This window comes from Mastomys coucha, unplaced genomic scaffold, assembly GCF_008632895.1.
Source record: "Mastomys coucha isolate ucsf_1 unplaced genomic scaffold, UCSF_Mcou_1 pScaffold21, whole genome shotgun sequence".
Classification (NCBI taxonomy): Eukaryota; Metazoa; Chordata; class Mammalia; order Rodentia; family Muridae; genus Mastomys; species Mastomys coucha.
The window spans coordinates 91,199,145-91,224,097 of NW_022196904.1; the positions used below are offsets into that span (position 1 = coordinate 91,199,145).

The 24,953-nt window shown below is 47.6% G+C and overlaps 2 protein-coding genes across 11 annotated transcripts in view; one reads left to right on the plus strand and one right to left on the minus strand.

Annotated features, from left to right (window-relative positions):
- Pgap2 (post-GPI attachment to proteins 2) overlaps positions 1-5,625 on the plus strand; it is a 32,807-nt gene extending 27,182 nt beyond the window's left edge. For 6 of the 9 annotated variants that reach the window (XM_031387675.1, XM_031387667.1, XM_031387671.1 and 3 more), the window contains 4 exons: positions 3,210-3,462; positions 3,566-3,672; positions 4,240-4,348; positions 4,509-5,625. In XM_031387675.1, the coding sequence (XP_031243535.1) occupies positions 3,210-3,462; positions 3,566-3,672; positions 4,240-4,348; positions 4,509-4,639 (600 nt within the window). In that variant the 3' untranslated portion in view covers positions 4,640-5,625. The remainder of the gene's footprint in view (positions 1-3,209; positions 3,463-3,565; positions 3,673-4,239; positions 4,349-4,508) is intronic. The other 3 variants (XM_031387674.1, XM_031387669.1, XM_031387673.1) reach the window with 1 other exon arrangement.
- A 588-nt stretch (positions 5,626-6,213) lies between these two features.
- Positions 6,214-17,908, minus strand: Rhog (ras homolog family member G). 2 transcript variants are annotated; one of them, XM_031387676.1, is made up of 2 exons: positions 17,797-17,908; positions 6,214-7,407 (listed from the first exon to the last, which is right to left on the minus strand). In XM_031387676.1, the coding sequence occupies exon 2, from the start codon at positions 7,336-7,338 to the stop codon at positions 6,763-6,765; it is 576 nt and encodes a 191-aa protein (XP_031243536.1). In that variant the 5' UTR covers positions 7,339-7,407; positions 17,797-17,908; the 3' UTR covers positions 6,214-6,762. The 2 variants fall into 2 exon arrangements, with proteins under 2 accessions (XP_031243536.1, XP_031243537.1); XM_031387677.1 differs by having other exon boundaries at positions 17,731-17,841.
- Positions 17,909-24,953: the final 7,045 nt, after the last annotated feature.

The following is a 24,953-nucleotide window of genomic DNA, read 5'->3' on the forward strand; positions in this document are numbered from 1 at the left end:
GTAAAACCTGAAACCTATTGCTCAAACTCAAGTTCTAATGCTTGTACAGCAAACATTTTACTGAGCTATCTTTCCAGTCCCTAGTTAGGGGAATTTCTTGAAACTTTCCCTCTATGAGTTTCTGATCTACTTCCCTATTAGAACGGGAATCTTTGCCCATCAATGCTTTTAGCTTTGGTTTTACAGGGAGGTTTGGAGTGAACTGTGTATATCTGGTGTCTGATAGTTTCTGAGATTGTTATTGGCACAGTTAGTGAATTAGGGAAACCTAATTGCTGGAGAAGGAAGTGGGAATATTTACCTGATGATATATGTATGTTTGCATCCGATGAATGAGGCAGTCCCTACTCTTAAAATCCTGCTTCATCTTTAATCTGAAAGAAGCATGTGAAGACAGCCTGACAGTCACTAGCTCTCTCTTCCTCTCAGTCAGTAGCCTTCAGATACTGGTCCTATTTCCTGCTAAGTACCCGAGCTTGGGAAGTTGTCTTCAGAATGAATGTTCCAGGAAGGCCCCTTTAAGCACTCAGGGTGTCAGAGAGGCTGTAAAGGCAGGAGAAGAGGTCCCACTCACTGTCTGCTGTGCTGCCTTTCCCTGTAAGTGGTTTTCTCAGACTCAGTAGTCCCTTGGCTCACAGCCTTTTCTTGTGCTTTTCAAGGAAGCCATCACTCTTATACCCACTGTGTGCCTGACACTGCAGATGGTCTGCACTCTAAAAAGCCAGGTATACTGGCACATGCTTTTTTTGTTGTTTTTTGTTTTTTTCCTTTTGTTTTTTCGAGTCAGGGTTTCTCCGTGTAGCCGTGGCTGTCCTAGAACTCACTTTGTAGACCAGGCTGGCCTCGAACTCAGAAATCCGCCTGCCTCTGCCTCCCAAGTGCTGGGATTAAAAGCGTGCGCCACCACCGCTGGTTAGGCACTTGCTTTTAATCCTATTCTCAGGTGAATTTGTGTGAGTTCAGGGCCAACTTGGTCTATAGCAAGTACCAGGCCAGCTGGGGCTTCATAGTGAGACTCTTTCTTAATTAATTAAACAAAAATAAATAAGACACGTGGCATTATAACCATATGGCCAGTGAGGACACTGGGGCTCAGAGAGGTGACCAGCCTTGCTCCAGGTCACCTCGCTGATAAGGGCAGAGGTGGGATGCAGATCCAACTTTTAGAGCAGCTTCTCTGAGAGAACTCTGCACTTGGCTTCCTCTGGCAGTGCTCTGGTGGCTGTGAAGTGTCTGGATGGCCTACCCCATTCCCTGGGAGCTCCCTCCAGCATTGCCCACTATCCCAACAGTCCAGAGGCTCATTCAGCATCCTCAGAAGAAAGGAATGGAGTTTCCAGAACTATTTCTGAAGACCTAAAGACTGGACATTTCAGACTTAGAGCAGAGTTGCTAAGTTGCCCGGTTCTACAGTGTTCTGGGTATTGTTAAGAGTCTAAAAGTGTCTGTACAAAGTGTGGACAATGGGTTTGCATCTTCTGGTATTGTACTCTTTTACACAAGCAACTCTCACTTTCCATACCTGCATGCCACACAATTTTACAATGAGTCCATGTATGTTAAAATTTGCAAAGCACTGTCATGAGAGAGGTCCTTGTCTTATCCCCTGAGTTTCCTAGCTCCATCTAAACCACTGTTCACTTGCCCCCATCCTCTTGCCTGTCAAACAAATAACATAAGTCCTTGCAGCTCTGTGAATGCTACCTTCCTGTCTTTCATCAAGCTTAAGGACTACAGCTTCTCAAAGTATGAGGAGTTCCAGGGACTTGAAAAAGATGGGCAGAAGAAGTGCACAGGGTGGGCTGGAGAGATGGTTCAGGGGTTAAGAGCACTGACTGCTCTTCCGAAGGTCCTGAGTTCAAATCCCAGCAACCACATGGTGGCTCACAACCATCTGTATGACTCCCAGTGAGATCTGATACCCTCTTCTGGTATGTCTAAAGACAGCTACAGTGTACTTACATAGAATAAAAAATAAATCTTTAAAAAAAAAAAAGAAGAAGTGCACAGGGACAGGGTCATTTTCCTTTTTCCTTTTGAGACAGGCTTCTTGGTAGCCCTGGCTGACCTGGACCTCACAGAGATCTGCTTGCCTTCTCTGCTGAGAGTAAAACTATGCACCACCACAACCAGCAGGGCTGTTTTCTTAGAATATCTCAGAAGATCCCTTTCTTTTTCTTTTTTTCTTTTTTGTTTTTGTTTTGTTTTGGAGACAGGGTTTCTCTGTGTAGCCCTGGTAGTCCTGGAACTTGCTGTGTAGATCAAGCTGGCCTTGAACTCAGAAATCCACCTGCCTCTGCTTCCTGAGTGCTGGGATTAAAGGTGTGCAACACCACTGCCTGGGTAGATCCCACTTCCTTAAACACGATGGATCACATGGTTGGGCTAGGGATTGCCTGTAATTCCTGGCTCCCCTCTGGATCTCATAGCATCCTCTACACATCGATGCACCTGTGTACGGGACTGAGTGGAGCCGGAAGAGGTGAGAGGAACAGCTCAGCAGGACTTTACAAAGAAAGTCCTGAAGGTCTGTGACTCACCCCGGTCTTTGAGACTCAAACCTGGAATCCTGGGATGTCCACAGAACCTTTATTCAGGCACTATCTTAGCTATCAGCAGGAGAACCTGCCCAAATGTATAGGTTCCAGTTTCAAGAAAAATGGAGCCGGGCATGGTGGTGCACACCTTTAATACCAGCACTTGGATGGATGGGGAGAAGGCAGAGGCAGGTGGATTTCTGAGTTCGAGGCCAGCCTGGTCTACAGAGTGAGCTCCAGGACAGCCAGGGCTATACAGAGAAGAAACCCTGTCTGGAAAAACCAAAAAAAAAAAAAAAAAAGTCAAGAAAAATAGAGGGCAGTGGTGGCACATGCCTTTAATCCCAGCACTTGGGAGGCAGAGGCAGGCAGATTTCTGAGTTCAAGGCCAGCCTGGTCTACAGAGTGAGTTCCAGGACAGCCAGAGCTATACAGAGAAACCCTGTCTTGAAAAAAAAAAAAAGGAGATAGTCATCTTACCCTTGTCTAAATCCCAGACAGACTAGGGAATGAATATGTCAGTCCTGGGTCCTAGAAGTGGAAGGCTTGGGAGGGCACTAGAAGAAGAACTTGGAAGAGAAGGGAGTGGCTTTGATGGATGGGGAGAAGGCTCTCTTGGTGGTGGGCTAGACCAGCAAAGGGGATGCTTAGACTACCGGATTAACTCTCTAGGTGCCCAATTACCTGCCATCAGTGAGCTCTGCCATTGGTGGGGAGGTTCCCCAGCGCTATGTGTGGCGTTTCTGCATTGGCCTGCACTCGGCACCCCGCTTCTTGACAGCCTTCGCCTATTGGAACCACTACCTCAGCTGTGCGTCCCCGTGTCCGGGTTATCGCCTTCTCTGCCGCCTCAACTTCATTCTCAATGTGGTGGAGAACCTCGCGCTGCTCGTGCTCACCTACGTCTCCTCCTCCGAGGACTTCAGTGGGTGCCTGGACAGGGAGGGGGGAAGGGAAGGGGAAACGGGCGCGGCCCTCCATCCTGCCTAAGAGTTGAGGGTGGTGTCCATTCCCTTTTCTCCCTGCAGCCATCCACGAAAATGCTTTCATTGTGTTTATTGCGGCATCCCTCAGTTACATGCTCCTCACCTGCATTCTCTGGCGGCTGAACAAGAAGCACACAGTAAGTCAGGAGGTACGGTCTACCCCTACTGGGCACTAGGAGGCCCAGAAGAAAAGGATGTCTATCCTCAGGATGTGGGTAATAATGAGTAACAAAGGACTTTCTACCAGGGACCCAGCAGGATATGGGGCTTTGGGCTGAAGCTTGGAGAGTGGAGAATGGTTGACTCAACCATTTAGGTAGTACTGGAGAATGAATAGAGACTGGAAATGGGGCCAAAGTCAAGGGTAGCAGCCACGCCCTGTGGGTTAGAAACACTTATGTCAGTGGACTGGTTTGTAATAACCCCAGCCACATATGTGGCCTTTCTTTGCCCCACAGAACCTAAAAGTGTTGGGTTGGTGGGTGGACTTCAAGTGGGAAGGGCAAAGGATAGATAGCACTATTCCTTGGCTTAGTGTCCCCCAGAGCATTTGGGGTCTTTTGCTGCTCCTGCTGTAAACTCCCCCTTCCATGACCATCTTGGCAACCACTTGGGGTGTGGGTAGGAAGTTTCAGCCTTTAGGAACTGATTCTAAGACGGAAGCCCACCAATATATACCCAAAAGTTGCAGAGTGATCAGATAGCTTATTCTCTAGGATCGCAAGTCCTACAGCTGGAAACAGCGGCTCTTCATCATCAACTTCATCTCCTTCTTCTCAGCGCTGGCTGTCTACTTCCGGCACAACATGTATTGTGAAGCTGGAGGTGAGGCCAGGCGAGGATCTGTAAATAAGTGACTTCAGAGGAATGGTGTGGTTTTGGCAGTGGGCAGCTGCCTTGGGCACTGGCTGGTAATGTGGTGATTTAAGAAGCCACTAGAGGGTAAAACAGGAGATTCATCATGTTCCTTGTGTCCTCATAACAGTGTACACCATCTTTGCCATCCTGGAGTACACTGTTGTCCTAACCAACATGGCGTTCCACATGACAGCCTGGTGGGACTTCGGGAACAAAGAGCTGCTAATAACCTCTCAGCCTGAGGAAAAGAGATTCTAACTCCTTCTCTGATGCTGGAAAACAAGAAACCACTCTGGCCTTCCCTGTCTCCATGTCCTCTCTGGGCCCTTCTCCACCTGGGGATTAGGACAGAAGAGCGGGAGGGGGATGACAGGGCTGACCCCAGCACTGCTGACTTCTCCCCACCACTCATGGGGATCTTTAAGAAGTATCACCATCCACTGAAACGTCCTAAAGAAACTGAGCTGGCAGGAAAGCTCCACCACTTGGTGCTAAAAGCAATAAAAGTCCTGAAGGTTAGGGTCCAGAGCAGTGGCTGCTTCCTGAAGACCACAGCCATCTCTGGTCATTCACCTGACTGATTTACCGTGCACACCCAGAGTGTGTACACCCAGGTGATAGTTTCATAAATTTACCCAGGTGTTCTAGATGTACCCACTTCCCCATCAGCTTCATTGTGTTCCTGTGTATGACTCGGGGAAGTATGCTGTATGATTTCTAAGGGCTTTGTCTCTTAAGGTTATCCAGTGGAAGTAGTGTTGTGCTTGACACAGAAGAAGCATCAAGCATAGGATATATTTTTCTTTCCCATCTAAAACCTTTGGCTTTTTGGAATATGTCTGTAATCTCAGCACGCTGGAGGCTGGGACGGGTGGACTGCTTCAGGGTCCATGCCAACATGGGCTACACAGTGAGACCTTGTTTCAAAATGGAGTTAGATGCTGGGCATGGTGGTACATGCCTTTAATCCCAACACAGCAGAGACAGGCCAGCCTGGTCTACAGTGAGTTTCAGGCCAGCCAGGGCTATAGAATAAGACCCTGTTTCAGAAAAAAAAAATTACACTAAAATCCCAGGCTTATAAGACCTTTCCCTCCTATAAGGGGGGACAGGTCAGAAGTAGGTTTCCCTACTTCAGAATGGGTTCGTTGGTTTTCCTTTATCCTCTCTACTGTCCCTAATCCCTAGCTTTTATTTGTATATTTTATTTCAAAGGACAATAAATTTTTTCCTTTTGCCAACAATCTGAGGTAGGTATGTTACTCCTGGGGCTCATTTCTGCATGGGAACTGGGGTGAAAAATGGGCTCCAGAATGGCGGGATTAAGTCTACAGCAGCTCTGCATCTACAGTTACTCCATCTGGTACCTTCCTTACCCTGCTGCCTAGTGTTTCCTAAGCCAGGCCCCAACCCTGGCTCAAAAGTCTCTGAAATGACAGCCTGGAAGCTGGACAAGTTAGGAGTCTTCAGTTGAAGCAGAAACCTGGTTGAGTGTAATCCTGTAAAGCCCTCTCCCCTTGGGGCTGTCTAAGGGACAGTTCAGATGTATGACTGAGTGCACCTGCCTTCAGGATGGTTTCAATCCCCCCACCCCGCCCTTTGGAGCTCTAGACCAGGAAGTTGTCTCCTCAAGCTTTGTATCCTAGTCTACTGTGGCATCTGTGGCTGGGTCCCAGAGCTTTGTTAGGGAAATTGAGGGGTGGTGGTAAAGAACCACAATGGAGCCTACTGTCTCCCGTCCCCCCCATAGAGGAAACAAAAGGTTCCCAGTCTCTGGGGAGCCCTAGCTCATGCCCACCCGCTAATGCCCAGCACATAGGGAGGAGCCGGGCCACTGGAGACAGGAGGTTTTATTGATGCTGATGGGGGTAGGAAAGGCCCCCAGGAGCATGGGGCCTGAGTCAGTCAGCAGGCGCGTAAGTCCTGGGCACATGGGGCAGGTTAGGACACATTTTTCTTCTCAAGATTCTGTGGCTCCTCCCTTGGGGGAGGGAGAGAACATCTTGGAGAGCCTACCCCAAGAGCTAAGGCAGAGAGAGGTTAGAGCCCCTGTCTTACGAGGAGGCATCACAACAGACAGCAACAACTTTGTGGAAAGCTGGATGAACTGGTCAGTAGCGGGAAATGGAGGCGAGCACTGGGATGGCCTCTTAGAAAGGTCACCTGGCTTAGGTGAACTCATGGAATACTTAGTATTCCCAAGCAGAGTGGGGCGGGGCCCAAAGCCTTTCCCTGTGTATCTCCTTAAGGATAAAAGGCATTCAGGGACTTCCCAGGCAAGGGTGCCAGAATTAGTCCTTAAGGCACAGCTGGGGGCAGACAAGGCGCCAAGGCACAATTGGTGGGGGGACAAGGGATAGCCTCCAAGCTGAGTGCCAGGGTCACAAGAGGATGCAGGACCGCCCACGCTTTATCGGTGTTGGGTTGAGCACCGCCCGGACAGCCTCGGCAAACACTTCCTTGACGCCATCTTGCTGCAGTGCTGAGCACTCGAGGTAGCGCACAGCATGGATCTGCTTGGCCAGTGCCTGGCCCTGCTGTGGTGTGATAGGCGCTTGGCCCTGCTCCTTGAGGCGCCGTAGGGTATCAGGCTGGGCTCTCAGGTCCTTCTTGGTGCCCACCAGGAGGATAGGGACGTCAGGGCAGTGGTGACACACCTCTGGGTGCCATTTGTGCCTCACGTTCTCATAGGAGGGTGGACTGGCAATGGAGAAGCAGATGACGAAGACGTTGGTCTGAGGGTAGGAAAGGGTGCGGAGGCGGTCATATTCCTCCTGGCCCGCAGTGTCCCACAGGTTTAGGTTCACTGTGCGCCCATCAACCGCACTCTGGGCGCTGTAATTGTCGAACACCGTGGGGATGTATTCCTTGGGAAAGGCGTTAGTTGTATAGCAGATGAGAAGGCACGTCTTGCCTACGGCCCCATCGCCCACCACCACACACTTGATGCTCTGCATTGTGTTGTAAAGTTACTATCGTGGAGGCCGTGCCTCCCCCCTCTTCTGGACCCCACTGGAAGTAGTGACCTGTGGAGAGATGAGAAGGACATTCTTTTAGGAGACCTGTACCTATTGAGAAGAAAAGATGAAGACAAAGAAAAACCACTTCTTGTTCGGTTATCCTGACGTCATCCCTAATCCCGTCAAGACAAACATCAGAAACAAGGAGAGATGCTGGGCTGTGGTGGCACACACCTTTAATTCCAGCACTTGGGAGGCAGAGGCAGGCGGATTTCTGAGTTCGAGGCCAGCGGATTTCTGAGTTCGAGGCCAGCCTGGTCTACAGAGTGAGTTCCAGAACAGCCAGGGCTATTCAGAGAAACCCTGTCTCAAAAAAACAAAAAACAAAAACAAAAACAAAAAAAACCAAAAAAAAAAACAACAAGGAGAGGTACTGAGCAAGATGTTGCAAAGCTGCAATATTATATGAGCTCTGGTACTAGCCTAAGGTGGAATCCCTATTTCTAGTAATGACACTGGACAAACTACTTCTTTAAACCTTAGTATTTTTACCTGCAAAATGGACATAATACCTACTGCATGTATTTATTTTATGGATTAGTTATTACTTTGAAGGCACTGAGGATAGTACCTGGTCAACTTTTGTTCTTCCTCAGTACTAGGATCTGCTAGATCATCAACGAACTACTTATGGACTCCTCTCATTAGTCTAGTCTCTCAATATTTGCTCCAAAGCCTCAAAAATCAAAGTCAATATGCAGATGGCACCAGGGCAACCCCTTGTTGGGAAGCAGAGAAGGAACTCTGGTGCTGTGAGGCCTCAATGGACCCGAACCCCCAGACCGCAGCTGCTTCTCCGACCAGCTGGGAGGGAAACGGTACGACTACATGAGGAGGTTACTTCTCACATTCCCACCAACAGGACTGCCTTCTGATGTGAATGAGTGAGTGTTCAAGCTCCGGAGAGTCAGACTCATCCCTCAGAGTGGGTAGCAGATGTACACAAAGGCCCTCCAGGATCGATAGCAGAGGGAGCCTCAGGCTGCAAGACCACAGACTTCATTCTACTGCAGCTCTCTGACTCACTGCAGCCAGGCACAGGGCACTCATCCACCTGGACCTCAGTTTCTCTTTTCAGGAAATGAAGTAGAAAGTCTATGATGGGGTTGGAGCGATGGCTCAGCAGTTAAGAAGCGGGTAATGCTTGCTATGCAGGAGACCTGAGTTCAATTCCCAGCCCGCACCCTCTCTGAGCAGCTCCACAGTTGCCTGTCACTCCAGCTCCACCGAAGCCTATTGGCACTTGTATGCAAAAACATAGAGACAGAGAGACAGACACGAATACACATAATTAAAAAATAATCTTAAAAAGTCTACAACAAGAGCACTAGGTGAACGAACTAAAGCAAGCTGGATATGGTAAGTTTGCTGGTAATCCCAACATTCAGGCAGCAGAGGTAGGATTATGCAAGCTTGAGACAAACCTGGTCTACCTAGTGAGTTCTAGGCCTACCCGAGATACATAATAAAAACCTGTCTCAAAACAAAGACTTAGGCCTACAAAGGAAAAGATATTCATATTCATAATTCATATATGAAATCTAAATTTAAATATATTTTAAATATGTGTGTGAGAGAGAGGGAGGCAGAGATCATAAAAGCAGAAGGGGAACTACGTGGGAAGAGGAAGGGCAATGTGTAGAGAGGAGGGGTGAAGAGAGGGGAATGGGGGTGACTGTGAGCCAAGTATAAAATATACATACACAGGAAAACTTCAGAATGAAATCTATTTTCTTGTACCCTAGCAAGGGTCATTAGTTGGGTCCACTGTATTATTTGGGTCCTGTCTTCTCACAGAATCCCTGGGCCTGAAGTCTTCAGGTCCATTCAGAAGGGGATGAAGTGGCAGTATGAGTAAGACCCCTCAAGTCCAGCAGTGGGCTGCACAGACAGGAAGGCAAGGAGGGAATGTTGGCCAGCAGTCCCAGCCCCAAGAGACTGAAAGTACAACAGGCTCTCTAGGGAGGTGGTTATCAACCAGCAATCAGTAAGTCAGCCCTCAAAGGAGTGGGGAGGGAAAGTAGCTTCCGGGCTGGCAAGGGAAGAGGGACCAGGACACCGGAAAAGGATTATGAATAAATTAGTGTCCAAAGCAAGGTGTGGCATATGATCAAGAGCACGAGATACCTGAATCTGACCTATTGAGCTCCCCTGCTGATCTTGATCCTTAAAAAACACCTCCATATGGTACAAATCTTTCAGATAGCATGGTACCACATTACTGGATCCTCCTAACAACCTACTTAGAGGACTTCTATTTTACAAAGAGACTAAGCTCAGAACTGTTAAAAGTAATCTAACCTCACACAGCTATTGAGAGTGTGGGAGCCAGCACACAAACTTAGCTCTGTGATCCAAAGTCCCAAGTTTTTTTTTTCATTGTATCAGATGGCTCCCAGATAACTGTGGAGCCTTGAACACATTAGTCATTTCCTTTGCCTCAGCCTCAGTTTCTTCATCTCTACAGCAATAGCCATAACACTTGCCTTCTTGGCCTCGTGAGGATACAGAATGAGGGCGAATTATACTTTGTTAACTATCTTGTACCATTTACATTGGCAGTGACAAGAGCAAAGCCTCCCATCCCTAGAGTGTACACATGATGTATGCTCATGTGTGAGTAGTATCTAGTTTTCCCCTACTGACTTCCAGTTCAAATCTCCCCCCTTTCCCAATACAACTATTCTCTTTCCCCCTTTATTTTATTATCGGTTTTGTTGTTAGCATTACTGCGTGAACCTAGAGCTTCATGCATGCTGGACAACTGCTCTATCTATCTCCAGTTGTATGGCAATTCTTTTCTCTCAAATTCTTTGGCTGAAGTGGGTCAGATAAGCTTCCTTTAACTACTTAAACTCTACACTGTAAGGTCTAACTTATGCCAAACAGGAAGAAAAGATGGTCAGTGCTGCAGGAAAGAAACAAAACCAAAACTCTGATGAGAATGTGGCTTGGTGGGTATTACACTTGCCTCGCATGTGCAAAAGGCCAGTTTCAATTTCTAGAATTCTACTCCCTAGTAATAAATATAAATATGATGATGATGATGATGATGATGATAATGATTATGATAAACCCTTGGTTTAGCAAATAAATTCTATTTGAAGATCTATATATTAGTCAATGACAACAACTTGTTCTAGGTTTTTTTTTTTTCTGAGACAGGGTTTCTCTGTGTAGCCCTGGCTGTCCTGGATCTCACTCTGTGGACTAGCCTCGAACTCAGAAATGCGCCACCACTGCCCAGCTGTTCTAGGTTTTGATACCCAATTTAACTCATTCAGTTCATGCCTTTGTCATTCAAAGATGATCATAATGTTAGGGGTTTTACAATCATACAGACCTGTATTTAAACTCTTTTTCCCACCACTTATCAGTTGTGTGACCCTGGATTTAGGATGAATTGCCTCTGTAATCTTCAATTTCCTTACCTATCAGCTGTGGCTACAACAGTACTATCTCACAGGGTTGCTATAAAGGTTAAGTGCATTAATACACAGTATTGCATGATATAGGCACTTAGTATGAGTTCCTAGCTCCTTGCTCTAAAAGGGTCTACAATGGTGTTTGTAAGGCAAGTCTCAGTCATTCTCCTCTTCTTCTTCCTCCTCCTCCGCCTCCGCCTCCTCCTTTTTTTGAGACACCTTCACCGTGTAGCCCTAGCTAGCTTTGAACACGATTTGTAGACCAGGTTGGCCTTGAACTCAGAGATCCACTTGCCTCTGCCTCCCAAATGCTAGGATTCAAGGTGGGCAGCACCACACCCATCAAGTCCTAGTCATTCTTGTCTCTTAGAGTTTATGCTCGTTTTTCTTTCTGTTGCTATTCCCTTTCCCCTTTCAAATCTTCCTGATTCTTCTGGGCCTAGGCTAAGTCTCACCACTCCATAAGGCTCCATAGCATCACTCTTTTAACTCTGCTTCGGCTGTGGATCTCCTCTGTACATAAATGGTAGATGCCCCCTTAAATAGCAGGCTGGGTTTCTGTCCACTCAACTACAGAAAAGCTGTGAGTGTAGGGCTAGACACACAGAGTGCACATCCACTGCCTTCAGATCTGTTGGGAAAGCTTATGCGGAGTAGGATGGACCCCTCTCAAGCCTACTCCAATCAATAATAGTACAATGCTGAGTCTTAGTGGAGAATGATGATAACCAAAAAAAAAAAAAAAAAAAAAAAAAAAAAAAAGAAAAAGAAAAAAAAGAAAAAAAAACTTGTTAATGAACTCAAAATGGCTCTAGAGGGGTTAGTGTGGGAATATAGCTCATGGGGCAGGAGGGTGGAACCTGTCAGGGTGAAGTTCAGCTTGCATCTAGTGGGCCCTGGTGTTGGGGTGTGTCCCAGGCAGGTCCACAAGGGGGAGGAAAAGGAAGTACTGATGTTTGCCTGATCTCTGTGGCAGTTAGAACAGGGGAAGTGTCCCAACTGGGAGTGGGGGAGGGGAAGCATAGGCTCTAAAAGATGGGTAAGTATACTCCTTCGGCCTGCACAAGGACAGCCTGCACAAGGACGGCTCTTAGTATTTTGCAACCTTCCCTACTGAGAATGCACATCCCAGCCCTTACCTCTGCAGGGGGACCTGTATAAGTCTCTACCCCAAAACACAAGCAATACCAAACAGGGCCAAGCACTGTTGTGGTCTACTCCAAGAATGTTTCTATACAAGCGGAGTGGTGGCGGCACATACCTTTAAACCCAGCATTTGGGAGGAGGCAGATGGAACTCTGAGTTTGAAGCCAGCCAAGTCTACAGAGTGAGTTCCAGGACAGCCAGGGCTACACAGAAAAACTCTGCCTTGAAAAACCCAAGGAGTGGGTGGGTGGGGGTGGGGGTGTGCATGTGTGCTCACACCAATCCAAGTCACAAGTGACTTCACTGATCCAAAGTCTAGTGCCTGTCTATTTCATGTGGAAGCTGATTAGAATCTTATCTTTTATTCTTAGACTGGGAAAGCTTAGAGGGAAAAGTCCTGCTTGGTTTCTGACTCCCTAGCTGAGTACAGCACATGTGGCTGTCAGTAAAAAACAAAACAAAACAAAACAACAATGAGCTTTATCTGTCCTTCTGTGCACATAACAGCCCAGCCCCCATGAATGCTGTGCACCCTTCAGATTCTTCTTGCTGCCTGGGCTCAGTTCTGTCCCCACCTTCTCCAGCCTATCATAGCTCCCCCTTCTACCTTTCCCAGTAGTGACTGTCCTGTTCATTGTGCTGGACTCCTATGGATGATCTGTGGGGAGGGAAGCCAGTTTATGTGTAGAATCCCAGCACAGGGCTGAACAAAAGTTTCAGAGTGACATACCCCGCCCCCAGTCCCTACCTCCAATCAATCCTGACATTGAGACTGGGAACAAGGAAAGCCTCTATGCCCAAGAGACACTGGACAGAGGTAGCCAACTTCTTCCTCATGCAGAGAAACAGAAAGTTAGGGTAACACACACACGAACTAGATTGCTCTGTCCTCAGCTAAGAGTGAGAAGTCAAGCAGTGGTAAACTCAGAGGGGCTGAAGAAAGTGGGAATTAGAAGTAGAAGATAGGCCAAGGATTAGACTGGAATAGCGTAAGACCTTTGGTCAAAGACCAAAGCAGGGTCAGGGACAGGGCACTACAAGTTTGTTTGTTTGTTTGTTTGTTTTTTAGGTAAAACAAGAAGGCTCACACTGGGGCTGCAGCTGGCTGCAGCTGGGCTGGGAGGAGGAAGCTAGGGGAGACATGAGGTCAGTGTGGGACTGGGACCAGGCCAAGGGCTGAGGCTCTTTCTACCCCTTCTCAGCAGCAGCAGGGAAGAGCCCAAGAAAGCCTAGTTCTCAGCCTTAAAAAAAAAAAAAAAAAAAAAGTCTTGAGCTGGGTGTAGTGGCACATGCTTTTAATTCCAGCACTCAGGAGACTGAGGCACTGCACTCAAAACTCTTGAGTTCGAGGCCAGCCTGGTCTACAGAGTGAGTTCCAGAAGAGCCAGGGTTCCACAGAAAAACCCTGTCTGGAAAAGGAGTAAAAAAACAAACAAACAAAAAAAAAAAACCCACACTGAAGGATTCTTCCCTTTTTGTCAGTTCCACCTCTGGGCTCCAGCACAGAGGGTTTCAGACTATAGCAGGTAGGGTAAGAGGAGAGACCTGATGCTACTTTCTAGAGACTGACTGCAGAGGAGGAAGAAACAAGGCAGTTGGAGCTGAGGACACAGAGAGTTGAGACCGCTTCACTCTGCCTGTCCCTTGCTTATCCCAACACCCAGGGTGTTCCACAAAGGGTGAGCCCCAGAGACAGGACAGCTCCAGCTTGGAGAGCCAAGCCGCCCCTCCCCCACCCAGCCACACAGAGGAAGGCTCACACACTGGCTTATTTCTCCCTGCCGAGCAGCAGCGCAGCAATCTCTGGGCTTGTGAAGTGGCACTTCCTTTGCTTTTGCTCACTTCACAGGAGGCTGGGAGTGCCAACCTTGTAGTCCTGTACCCCAACTTAAAAACAGAGAAACCCAGGGCTTCCCAGTCCTCTAAGTGTGCCACCCAAGGTCTGAGGGGGTTTCCACAAGGGAAAAAAACATCAGGGAGGAAACACTACATCTATTTTCCACTGTCAGTGGGCACAGAGCTGGGACAGAGAGAGGGCAAGGTATATAGCCCATCCTGGAGTCCCGAGACAAGATCCCAGCATTACTGCCCTTTTATCTGTCCACCTACAGCAATCTTTGTACTTTGAGTCAAGAGCAACAGTTCTACCTGGACAGATCAAGGCTGGTAAGACAGGAAGTCTGGGTCTGAGGCACTGAAAATGTAAGCCATTTTTTCGAGACAGGGTCTTACTATATCACCCTGGCTGTCCTGAAACTTGATATGTAGACCATGTGGGCTTCTGCCTCCTAAGCCCTGGGATTAAAGGTGTACCACCAAGCCTGGTTTGCAACTTAATGTTGAAATAGAGTCAAGAGATACTAAGTTGACCAGAGTGATACAAAGACTCAGTTGCAAATTTAGGTTAAGGACGGGGTCTCATAACCTTTGGCCTGATGTTTCTCTCACAGAGCAGAGGTGAAGACCTTTATTCTGACCTTTGACTTCAAGATGGCCCTAGTATGGTTTGCTTCTTTTAAGTCATGGGCCAGAGGGCTAGAGAGAGATGGTTCAGTGGGATTAAGAGCACTTGTTCTTGCAGAGGTCCTGGATTCTATTCCCAGCACTGACAGGGTGGCTCACAGGTCCATAGGGTCCAGTTCCAGGGCATCTGACATCCTCTGTGGGCACCAAGTGTGAATGTGGTAAACATACACATATGTAGGCAAAACACCCATATATATGTACAAATCTAAAATAAAGAACAGTGCCAAAGGAGTCAGGCTGAAATCTGTCTGCATCCTTTGGCTTTATGTTCTCCAGCCTTGGTGCGTCCTGTACTGCTCATGGTTTAGCATTAAGAGTGTGCTGCTGGACAGTTAGCTACCCTGGTCTTGTCCTAGCTGAGAAGCTCCTCCTTTGGTCTTTAGCTCCTAAGGACATGCCCTCCCCCCATGTGAGATGAGGACAAAAGAGGAAGCTGGACCCTGGACAGGAAAACCAGTCTGATCTGGGGAGGTGGCTCAGGCTTTGTCTTTGGTTTCCCTTCGAAGGTCCTCTCACAGACCCCTACAAACCTCGCCTCTAATGGATCAACACTGTACACGAAGGGAAGAGGTTTTTCATACCGTGTCCAGGAACCCTTCTTTACTCCCTGTTCTCCAGCTAATATCACCCAGTATCTTCACAGCTGCCCATATAACCACAGCCTCTCTTATCTTCATGCTCACAAACCCTCATGAGCTATCATCTGCCTTAACATCTCCCCTGAAGCGACTCTCCATAGCCCAGATTGCTAAGCAGGATATGTAGCACCGACACCCTACCATTTCTTCTCATATTACCTTAGCCATCCACAGCAGCTTCCTAGGCACCCACCCACAGCATTTTCCCATTTAGATCCCTCCCACCCTGGTCAAACTCTTCTTGCACTTAGCTCAAATTTCCAATGTGGCCAGACCTTGCCTAAGAGAAAAACCCTGTTATTGCCACCATTATCTCTGCTCTCAGAGCCCTGTGGGTTGCTTAGTTAGACTGAATACTAAATTAAGTACTGGTTTGTCAAGCTAAGAGTCAGAGCTCCTGAGGATTTTTATTGAGCTGTGATGCCGAGAAAATGTGCTGTATGAACATCCTTTCCCCAGCTGGGATTTAATACAGATCCCTTGGATTTCCTCCGTGAGGTCAAACCTCTGTACCTCCCAGAAATGAGAGTAGGAAAGACAGGTGGAGAAGGGCAGGCCCAGAGGAAGAAACAATTGATGGGAGAGGGACAACTGTGAGGTGGTAAGAGGATAGGAAAGGGAAGGAGCCTAGCTCTTAAATTTAGCTGTGCTCCACGATCCCCCAAATGTGACATTTGCTCTCCTCCACTTCTCTTTATTCTCATGGAGAGAAGTTAATACAGAAGAGCAGAAGAGGCAGACGCAAAACAAAACCTGAGCATGTAATCCAAAAGTTGAGGCAGGGGCTCGAGAATGGAGATAAGCACTTATGGAGCCCGGACAAACTACGTTAGAATGTGGAGAAACCCCTCAGAGAGCAGGAATAGAGAGCTCAGTTAAGAAGAGAAACTTAAGGATGCTTAAAGACAGGAGGGTCAGCACAACTTCCAATCAAGGCTCTGATACACACCAGAAAATGTAGATACCCAACCTCTGCAGTCCCCACCAAGCAGCAGGGTTGAAGGACAAACACCTTGCCTCACATCCCCTCCTTGATGAAAATTTAAAAATACCAGTAGAGACTGAAGTTAGGCTCGCTGCAGTTTTTCCTCCAGAATCTTGCCTTTGCCCTCCTCCTTTTCCTAGCAGACCAAATGGTCTAACCTACTCTCTCCACTGGTTGGAACCCGTAAGTACTAGGAGACAGGGACCCTGAAGCTAGTCCCCCAGCTCCTAGGCTGGCTTCCTGAGAATCGGGGTAGTTTGATTTCCCATGGACTTTCTCACTAGTCTTATTCTTGTGTCACCCAACCCTGGCTGCTACAGACTGCTTCCCCTTGCCCAACCACAGTGTCACCCACCGCAGGTTCCCTTCATTCCGCCAGCTTCTGCTCTGGGCCTTCTCAAGGCTGAGGGCAGTTATTTTGTCTCTAAAAGATAAAGATGTTGACACACCAGAACTTGCATGTTCACGCGAGTGTGCACATGTTTCCAGCCCTTTAATCATCTCCATCACTGGGAGGCTGCAGCCAGCATCTCTAAGCTAAAGAGGCTTGGAAAAAGCTCTCAAACTCAGCAAGTCTAATGGAGTTTCTGACACCAAAGTTAGAATACAGACCAAGAGAAGGAGACAGACTGAGGGCAGCAGGGAAGACAGAAACAAAATGGGGATATATATGTGTGTGATCATCAGAGGCTGGGAAGAGATAGAATAGGGAGAGAGCAGAGAACTGAGCAGAAAACAACAGGGCAGGGTAAATGTGAGATCAGGGCCTGGGTACATCTATGTGGTTCGGGGAAGGGCCGGAAGGAGGCGAATGTGGGTAGACACTATGGCGAGCGTGGAAGACAGAATATGGAATTCAGGTGAGGGAGACGTCGTAAGAGCTCTCAATTATTGCCGAAAGCCAGTACTCTGGCTGCCTCTCAAAGTCCTGTAGGCTGTCAGCAACTATCGGTATAGAGGCTCTTTCTTTCCTCAGTTTATCCTCAAAAAAATAAAAATAAAAAGCAAGGCCAGATTGTGTGTAATAGATACAACAGACGTGTTCACTAAATACCTGTTGTTGCATGGGACAGGAATAAAGAGGTTGGCTCAGAAAAAGGCAGAGAGAGAGAATGGTTATTCCCTCACCGCGTCCTCAGCAGCAACAGTGTAGCTATGGACTGACTGGCTCCAACCTTCCCGGGTGAGACGTTTCTCTGCAGTCTCAGACTTCAGAGGCCCCAGACACCACCCCCCCCAACCCCCAACCCTAGCCTCACAAATGTCACAACTGCAGAGCAGAGAGCGCGCCTTCTGCAACCCAGAGGCCCTTTCCTTTCACACACTACTGAACAACCCCACAACTTCTGAGGGCACCCCGCCGCAGAGTCCCAGCCTCACAACTCAGCGCTTTCCCACTTCCGAGCCTCTTACAGTTCGGATCTCAGGGGTCCCTCGCGGACAGCAGGAGCCCGCACCGTCCCTCGGATCCCACCCTCAACCCAGCCATCAGCGATCGGCTCGCGGTGGCCGCTGTCCCCGCCCGGCCTGCCGCGCCCGCCCAACTTGCAGTGAACGAAAACCTCCCGCCCTCGGCCTCCCTCCTGCAAACTTCCCGGCTCCAGGGTACCTAGTCCGGGCCAGCTGAACTCCTCTTCCCAGGACCCCTGCCCAACAGGCTCGACCCGGGCCTCACCTGGTGCCCTCCCCGCGGCGGGGGAGCTGGGGGCGGCGGCGGCGGCTCTGGGCTCAAGAAGGAAGTGAGAGCTGGAGGCCGGAGGAAGTGGGGGGGTGGGGGACGGGCCGGCGGGGCCGGGGCGGGGCGCGGGGGCGGGCCGGTCGGGGCGGGGCGGACCAGGAAGTTCCCGGCCTCCCCCCCCAACCCCCCGCCCAGGGTCTTCTGCAAGCTTTGCCCTCCGCACAGTGTCGTACCCCCTGCTTCCCTCCACCCTTCGCCCCGAGACCCCTTGAGTCTGGCTTCTCAAGGTCAGGTCTCCCCACTTTCACTTGGCATCCCACCCCAGCAGGGGTCCTAAGCTCGGCGCTGGGCATTTGTTCTCTTCCTAGTATCTCACTCCCCGCCCCGCAACCTCCGCGGGAAGGCTGAGAAATGTCTTCCGCTCAGCCCGGGAATCCAGAGGTAGCGGTGGCTGGCTAAGGGTGAGCCGGACTGGGTCAGGCTGGGGCAGTCCCCACCCCTGCCCTGAGCCTTGGGAGAGTGCCGGGTGGAGGTGATTCAGCAGTGGGAAGGTCCCAGACCCCTGGGGAGGGTGGGGAGACAGGGGTGGGGGGAGGGCAGCTGCCGTCAGCACCCCGGGAAAAGACACGATCAGCAGAGATGCAGGCGGAGCCGCGCGGGCCCCCAAAACAGGATGTCGTGTGGTGGTTCCGCACCTCGCGGCTCCGCGGGGCCCCGGGGAGGGGGCGGAGCGTGGGAAGACACGGGGCTCTTCTTGTTCCCTGATCTGGCCCTGGCGCTCGGCTGCTTGGAGCGGTAGGACCGCACCCAGGCCTGAGGTCCGGTTTGGGCCCTGGAGACCGGCGAATGGATGGCCTCGTGGGCGCCCTCTGGTGCTTCTAATCCAGGCCTTGGGCGCAAGGAGAATCCACATTCTTGATTCTTTTAACAACTTTCTGGGTGCTCTACCACGTGCAGAGCTCCGCAAGGTGCAGAGAAAACAACACGAGATAAACACCCCGTCTTACAGAGGACCTCCAAATAAAGTGGATCAGGTCTGACAAATAGTTTAATGTTTCCAAGTATCAATTCTTTTTTCTTTTCTTTTTTTTTTTTTTTGGATAAAATCAACAACAACAAAAAAATTTCCACCCAGAGGATGTGAAGATAACAGAATAGGTGTCCGTGCTGTGATACTGTATAGAAAGTCAGGTTAAGACAATCAGACTCAGGCTGGTCAGTGACTGACTAAATGAGTGTCCTCAGATCCTTCAGAACTCAGGCAGTTTGTGCACCCTTTTCTTCTTCTTTGGTCCTTAGGCAAATTCCTCCCTATGGGAAGAGGAGAATAAATAGGAAGGGCTAGGCCGGGCAGTGGTGGCAGTGCACCCCTTTAATCCCAGCACTTGGGAGACAGAGGCAGGCAGATTTCTGAGTTTGAGACCAGACTGGTCTACAGAGTGAGTTCCAGGACAGCCAGGGCTATACAGAGAAACTCTGTCTCGAAAAAACCAAAAATAAATAAATAAATAAGTAAATAAATAAAATTAGGAAGGGATAGGGAAAATTTGGGAGGGCAGAACTAGTTTTTGGTTTAATGGAAAGAGAGGTTTGTGAGTCCCAAAAATGACAGGGTCCTCAAGTGAGATTTGTGAATCCCCAAAATAACAGGGTCACATGCAAGTGGCTTCAATGAAGTCATTAAAAATGTGTTCCAAGCCAGGTGTGGTAGCACGTTTGTAATCTCAGCATTCAGGAGGAGACAAGAGGTTCAGAAGTTCGAGACCAGCCTGGACTATATGAGACCTTACCTTAATTAAAAAAAAAAAAGTTCCCGAGTTCAATGCCAGCCCTATCTACATTCCAGGACAGCCAAGGCTACACAAAGAAACCAAGTCTCAAACAAAACAAAACAAAACAAAACAAAACGAAAATCCTGAAAAAAATTTTAAAACTTAGGCTCAGTGATAGCATGGTTGCTTATCATGTGTTTAGGCCTGTACCCAACACCCCAAGCAATAGCATGTTTATTTTAGAATCAATTGAGGGGCATCGAGGTAGGAACAGGGTGGAAGGAACATTGGGTAAATAGATTGAATGAGTGGGTTGGCAGCCTGGGATCATACTCTGCCTCCTGAGCTCTGAGTGCCTTGGGTTTGCCTCACCCTTGTCCAGAAGGGAGAATGTTGTCAGAGATCTGTTTGATGAAATATAGTACTCTTGGATCTGAAGCTTCCAGAGGAGGAGTTAAGATCCCAGGACTAAGTTTCAGAAGTCTGGGCTCTGCCAGTCAGACTAGAAAGATTTTAGGCCACGTCCTTGTCTATTTCTGAGTCTCTCTCAGCTTCCCCCACTGGAAAACAAGGGGTTGGAGCAGATGATACCCTGCAGCTCTGACCTTCTGTGATGCACTCTTGAGAATAATAATTAAGTAATTGAGGTTTATGCATATAGCATATTGCTCATAGTTCCTTAATATCACTTAGGTCATCCTGTTTTGATTTCTAGTAAATTGTATCTGTGTCTAATGTCTGTCTCCTCTACCAACTGTTAAATCCTTTGAGGTTGTGTCTGATTCATCTCTGTGTCCACCCACTGGGCCTGGCGCAGGCAGGTCTGAGCATAAACTTACATTCAGTAAACATCTGTGGAATGAAATTGCTTCAATAAATTACTAATATGTGTGGAGTCATCGGCATCCAGGTGATTTGGAGCCACTTTGGTGTCACTGATGTGAGAAGGGTCAATAAGACCAGAAGACTGGAAAAACAAACAAACAAAAAGCCAGAAGAAGGGGGTAGGCAGAAAGGTGGAGCCATCTAGAAAGGCTTCTTAGAGGAGGAGAATCTAAACTGAAGAAAGTTTTCTCTGGTCTTTCATGAGCTTTCCTAATCACCTGAGTTTATGCAGGTGGTATATGTCATATGCTTACAGACAACTGAGGTACCCACCGAACCTGGATGTTTAGAAATAAGAGGACAGGCAGTGGTGGCACAGGCCTTTAATCCCAGCACTTGGGAGGCAGAGGTAGGCGGATTTCTCAGTTCGAGGCCAGCCTGGTCTACAGAGTGAGTTCCAGGACAGCCAGGGCTACACAGAGAAACCCTGTCTCGAAAAACCAAAAAAAAAAAAAAAAAAAAAAAAAAAAGAAAAGAAAAGAAATAGGAGGACATAGGGAAGCTGTTTGTTTGTTTGTTTTTGTTGTTTGTTTCATGTGATTAGGCTTCCACACCTGATGAGCTGTGGGTAAAATTCAAATCATGGTGGTGATGTAGGTAAGGGCCTTTGGCCAGTCACATGCCCTCTTGCACTCATCCCTTCAATTCAGTGTGTGTGTGTGTGTGTGTGTGTGTGTGTGTGTGTGTGTGTGTGCGCGCGCGCGCGCCAGAAGTTAAAGTCAGGTGTCTTCTCCAGTCATTTTCCACCTTCAGTTGGGCTAGGCTGGATGGCTAGCAAGTCCAGGGGATCCTCCTGTGTCCTACTCCTCAGGGCTGGGATTGCAGGTCCGCACCATTGTGCTATGCATACGTGGGTACTAGAGAGATTTGAACTCAAGTCTTTATGTTTTCACAAGCACTTTACTGTTTAAATCATTGATCCTCAGCCCCTCCAGTGCATAGTCATTATAATCTGCTTGCTGCCCGACATAATTTTATATTCCAACAATGAAGTAGAGGGGGCAGACAAGACCCAGTTCTGATATTATTAGAAAAAAGAGACCCGAAGGCTGGAGAGGCCTGGAGGGCTCAGCTGTTAAGAGTACTTGCTGCCCTTGCAGAGGACCCAGGTTCTAATGTGCACCTGGAACTCCAGTGCCTTCTGAACTCTGGAGGCACCAGGCACATGCATGATGCACATATACACATGTGGACAAAAATATTCATAAACATAAAATAAATAAATAAATAAATAAATAAAGGACACCTTAAGTAGGCAGATCTGTGAGTTGGAGGCTAGCTTGGACTATTTACAGAGTTCCAGGACAGCTAAGGCTGGCTATACAGTGAACCAGACAGACAGACAGACAGACAGAGATCTCTTTATCTCACAAAAGCACAGAGTATTGCAAGATTACACCACAGAGCTACTTTCTGAGTCATAGTTTCATTTTAAAAGGTGAATGACAAATGCCTGGAGGGACTGTGCAGGTGAAGTGACACCCCTGGAATGGCAAGTTGGCCATTGGTACAACAAATGAGCATTAATTCCCATACCCCAATGACATTTTCAAGTCCCCCCTTTCTCTATTAAGTCAAAATGCTAAAGGTGACTATTGCTCATATGAAGGGTCCACAGGCAGGGATAAAAATGTCCTGGGTGATCTCACCTGAACTCTGCTGGCTTCCAAACGGGTCTTCCCACCTCTAGTCCTGAGAAAACCCCAGCTTTTGTGGTTTACTAGTGCCCACAGGGTGTTCTGAGAATCGGTCTTAGCCCCTACTGGCTAACTTTAAATTTTGGCTTCAGGGAATTCAGCTTTCTCTGGGCTCCTCTTGGCCTATCTCAGCCTGCCGAGTAGACAGTCCCTTCCTTACTTCCTTTATCCATATTGCTAAAGGATGCTTCCTTGTCCTATTTTGTGGTTTTTGATAGGAAAGATGGAGGCAGTAGAAAGAACTAACAGGGGAAGTGAACTCAGTAGCTGAAGAGAGTGGGTACAAAGATCATGCCCAGTTTCCCAGGAGAGTCCTTCCTCCCAGGCAGATAGAACAATAGGTGTCTTGTTTCCCTGCAGAACGCCTTTGCATTTTTGAGATGGGTGGTACCCAGGTCACCTGGCATAATCCCTTTTTGAGAAATTTCTCTTCCTCAGGAACAATTCAATTCTATAGATGCCAGATAATTCAGTATTCCCTCCCTTCCCCCACTTTGCTGTTTTTTGTTTTGAGACAGAGTCTTACAATGGAGACCAGGCTGGTCTCCAATTTAGAGATCCACCTGCTTTTGCATCCAGAGTGGTGGAATCAAAGGTATGTGCTAACATGGCCCCTCTTCGATATTTACTTTTTGTTTTGTTTTGTTTTGTTTTAATTTTTTTTTTTAAAGACTTCTTTTTTTTTAAAGATTTATTTATTTATTATATGTAGGTACACTTTTGCTGTCTTCAGACGCACCAGAAGAGGGCATCAGATCTCATTGCAGGTGGTTGTGAGCCACCATGTGGTTGCTGGGAATTGAACTCAGGACCTTTGGGAGAGAAGTCGGTGCTCTTCCCGGCTGAGCCATCTCACCAGCCCGTGTTTTGTTTTGTTGAGACAGGGTTTTTCTGTGTAGTCCTGGCTGTCCTGGAGCTCACTCTGTAGACCAGGCTGGCCTCAAACTCACAGAGATCCACCTGCTTCTGTATCCCAAGTGCTGGGGTCAAAGCCATGCACCACCATGCCTGGTTGTCATTTACGTTCTATGTGACCCCCAAAAGAGTTGCAATTTTAGGATAACGTAGATATACTTTATACTTCTTAAATCTATATAAGAACTCGTTGAGGTAGGCAATATCTCCCTTCACTTTATAGATTAAAAACATGGCTTCATGTGAGAAAAATAGGACTTAATCTTAGTCTTAATCTAAACCTTTATAAGATGAATCAGAATTGTGTGATACCATCAGATCACAGTGGATGTTAATTATGTGAGGTATGCTCAGTGTGGGCAATAAGTTATGTTTATCAGTGCCTGGCTCAGTGAATGGTTGTTGAAGGGATAATTGGATGCAGCATGTAACATAATACCTAGCCTATAATAGTGTCTTCCTGCATGTGATCCCAGTGTTCAGGGCGGGGGGGGGGTTAAGGAAGAGCAGTTCCAGGTCATTCTTGGCTACATAGCAAATCAAGGCTGGTCTCCACTCAGAAAATAACAGTACATTTCTTTTCTTGGTTTTTCGAGAAAGGGTGTCTCTAATTAACAGAACCCTAGATGTCCTGATCTTGCTTTATAGACTGGGTTGTTCTCGAACTCACAGAGATCCTTCGGCCTCTGCCTCCCAAGTGCTCATACTAAAGGCATGCACCACCATGCTTGGTACAACAGGACAATTTAAAAAGTTGCCAGGCAGTAGTAGCATATGCCTTTAATCCTAGCATTCGGGAGGCAGAGGCAGGTGGAGAGCCAGGGCTACACAGACAAACCATCTCAAAAAACCAAAAACCACCACTACCACCACCAACAACAACAAAGGAAAAAAAGGAAAGAAAGAAATTAAAAAGTGCTTTCTAATATCATAGTCATTATCAGTCTTACTTAATCAGCCAATTAAGCACTAAATAAATCACAAATCTAGATCCTTTCTATTCTTCCATTATTGCTCAGTCATACTCATTCCTCAGGTTCTGCCCAAGATCACCCATCTAATATGAAGGCTAGGAAAGAGAGCTCAGAGGTGAAGAGTCCTTACTGCATCTACAGAGGCCTAAGGTTTAGTTCCCGGAACTCACACGGTGGCTCAAAACCACCTGTAACAGATAGATGCCTTCTTCCAGCCTTCACAGACAGTAGGCACACAGAAAGTGCACAGACACACATGGAGGCAAAACACTCATACACACAAACAATAATTAAATTAAATTAATAAGGTGAGTTGGGTTTTCTGTGTATGTCTCTCTGACTACCTCACCTGTCTAGCTCCTACCCTTTTAATCTATTCTCAGAGTTATCATCAGAATGATTTGATGCCTATAACTTTAGTTGATTTGGTTGTTTTGTTTTTGAGACTGAGTTTCATGTTTTCCAAGGTTAGCCTCCTATTTATTTTGAAGCTAAGGGTGATTTTGAAATCCTTACTCTTTTGCCTCTACCTCCCGAGTGCCTGGAATATTGGAGTGCATTGTAACACCTAACATATATCATTGATCTATGATATATGTAATTCTATGATGTTTGTTTGTTTGCTGAGACAGGTCTTCTCTGTATAGTCCTGGCTGTCTTAGAACTAGCTCTATAGACCAGGTTGTCCCCAAACTCAGAGAGACTCACCTGCTTTTCCTCCCAGGTGCTGGAATTAAAGGTGTATGCCAAAACTGCTCAGCATTGGTGTAATCCTTTAATGGCTCTGACATTCCTTTATTTATTTATTTATTTATTTATTTATTGGTTTTTCGAGACACAGTTTCTCTGTTTAGCCTTGGCTGTCCTGGAACTCACTCTGTAGACCAGGCTGGTCTTCAACTCAGAAATCT

Bases quoted from the DNA above. Each gene is read 5' to 3' on its own strand.
- Rhog (XM_031387676.1), bottom strand. From the start codon at position 7,338: ATGCAGAGCATCAAGTGTGTGGTGGTGGGCGATGGGGCCGTAGGCAAG.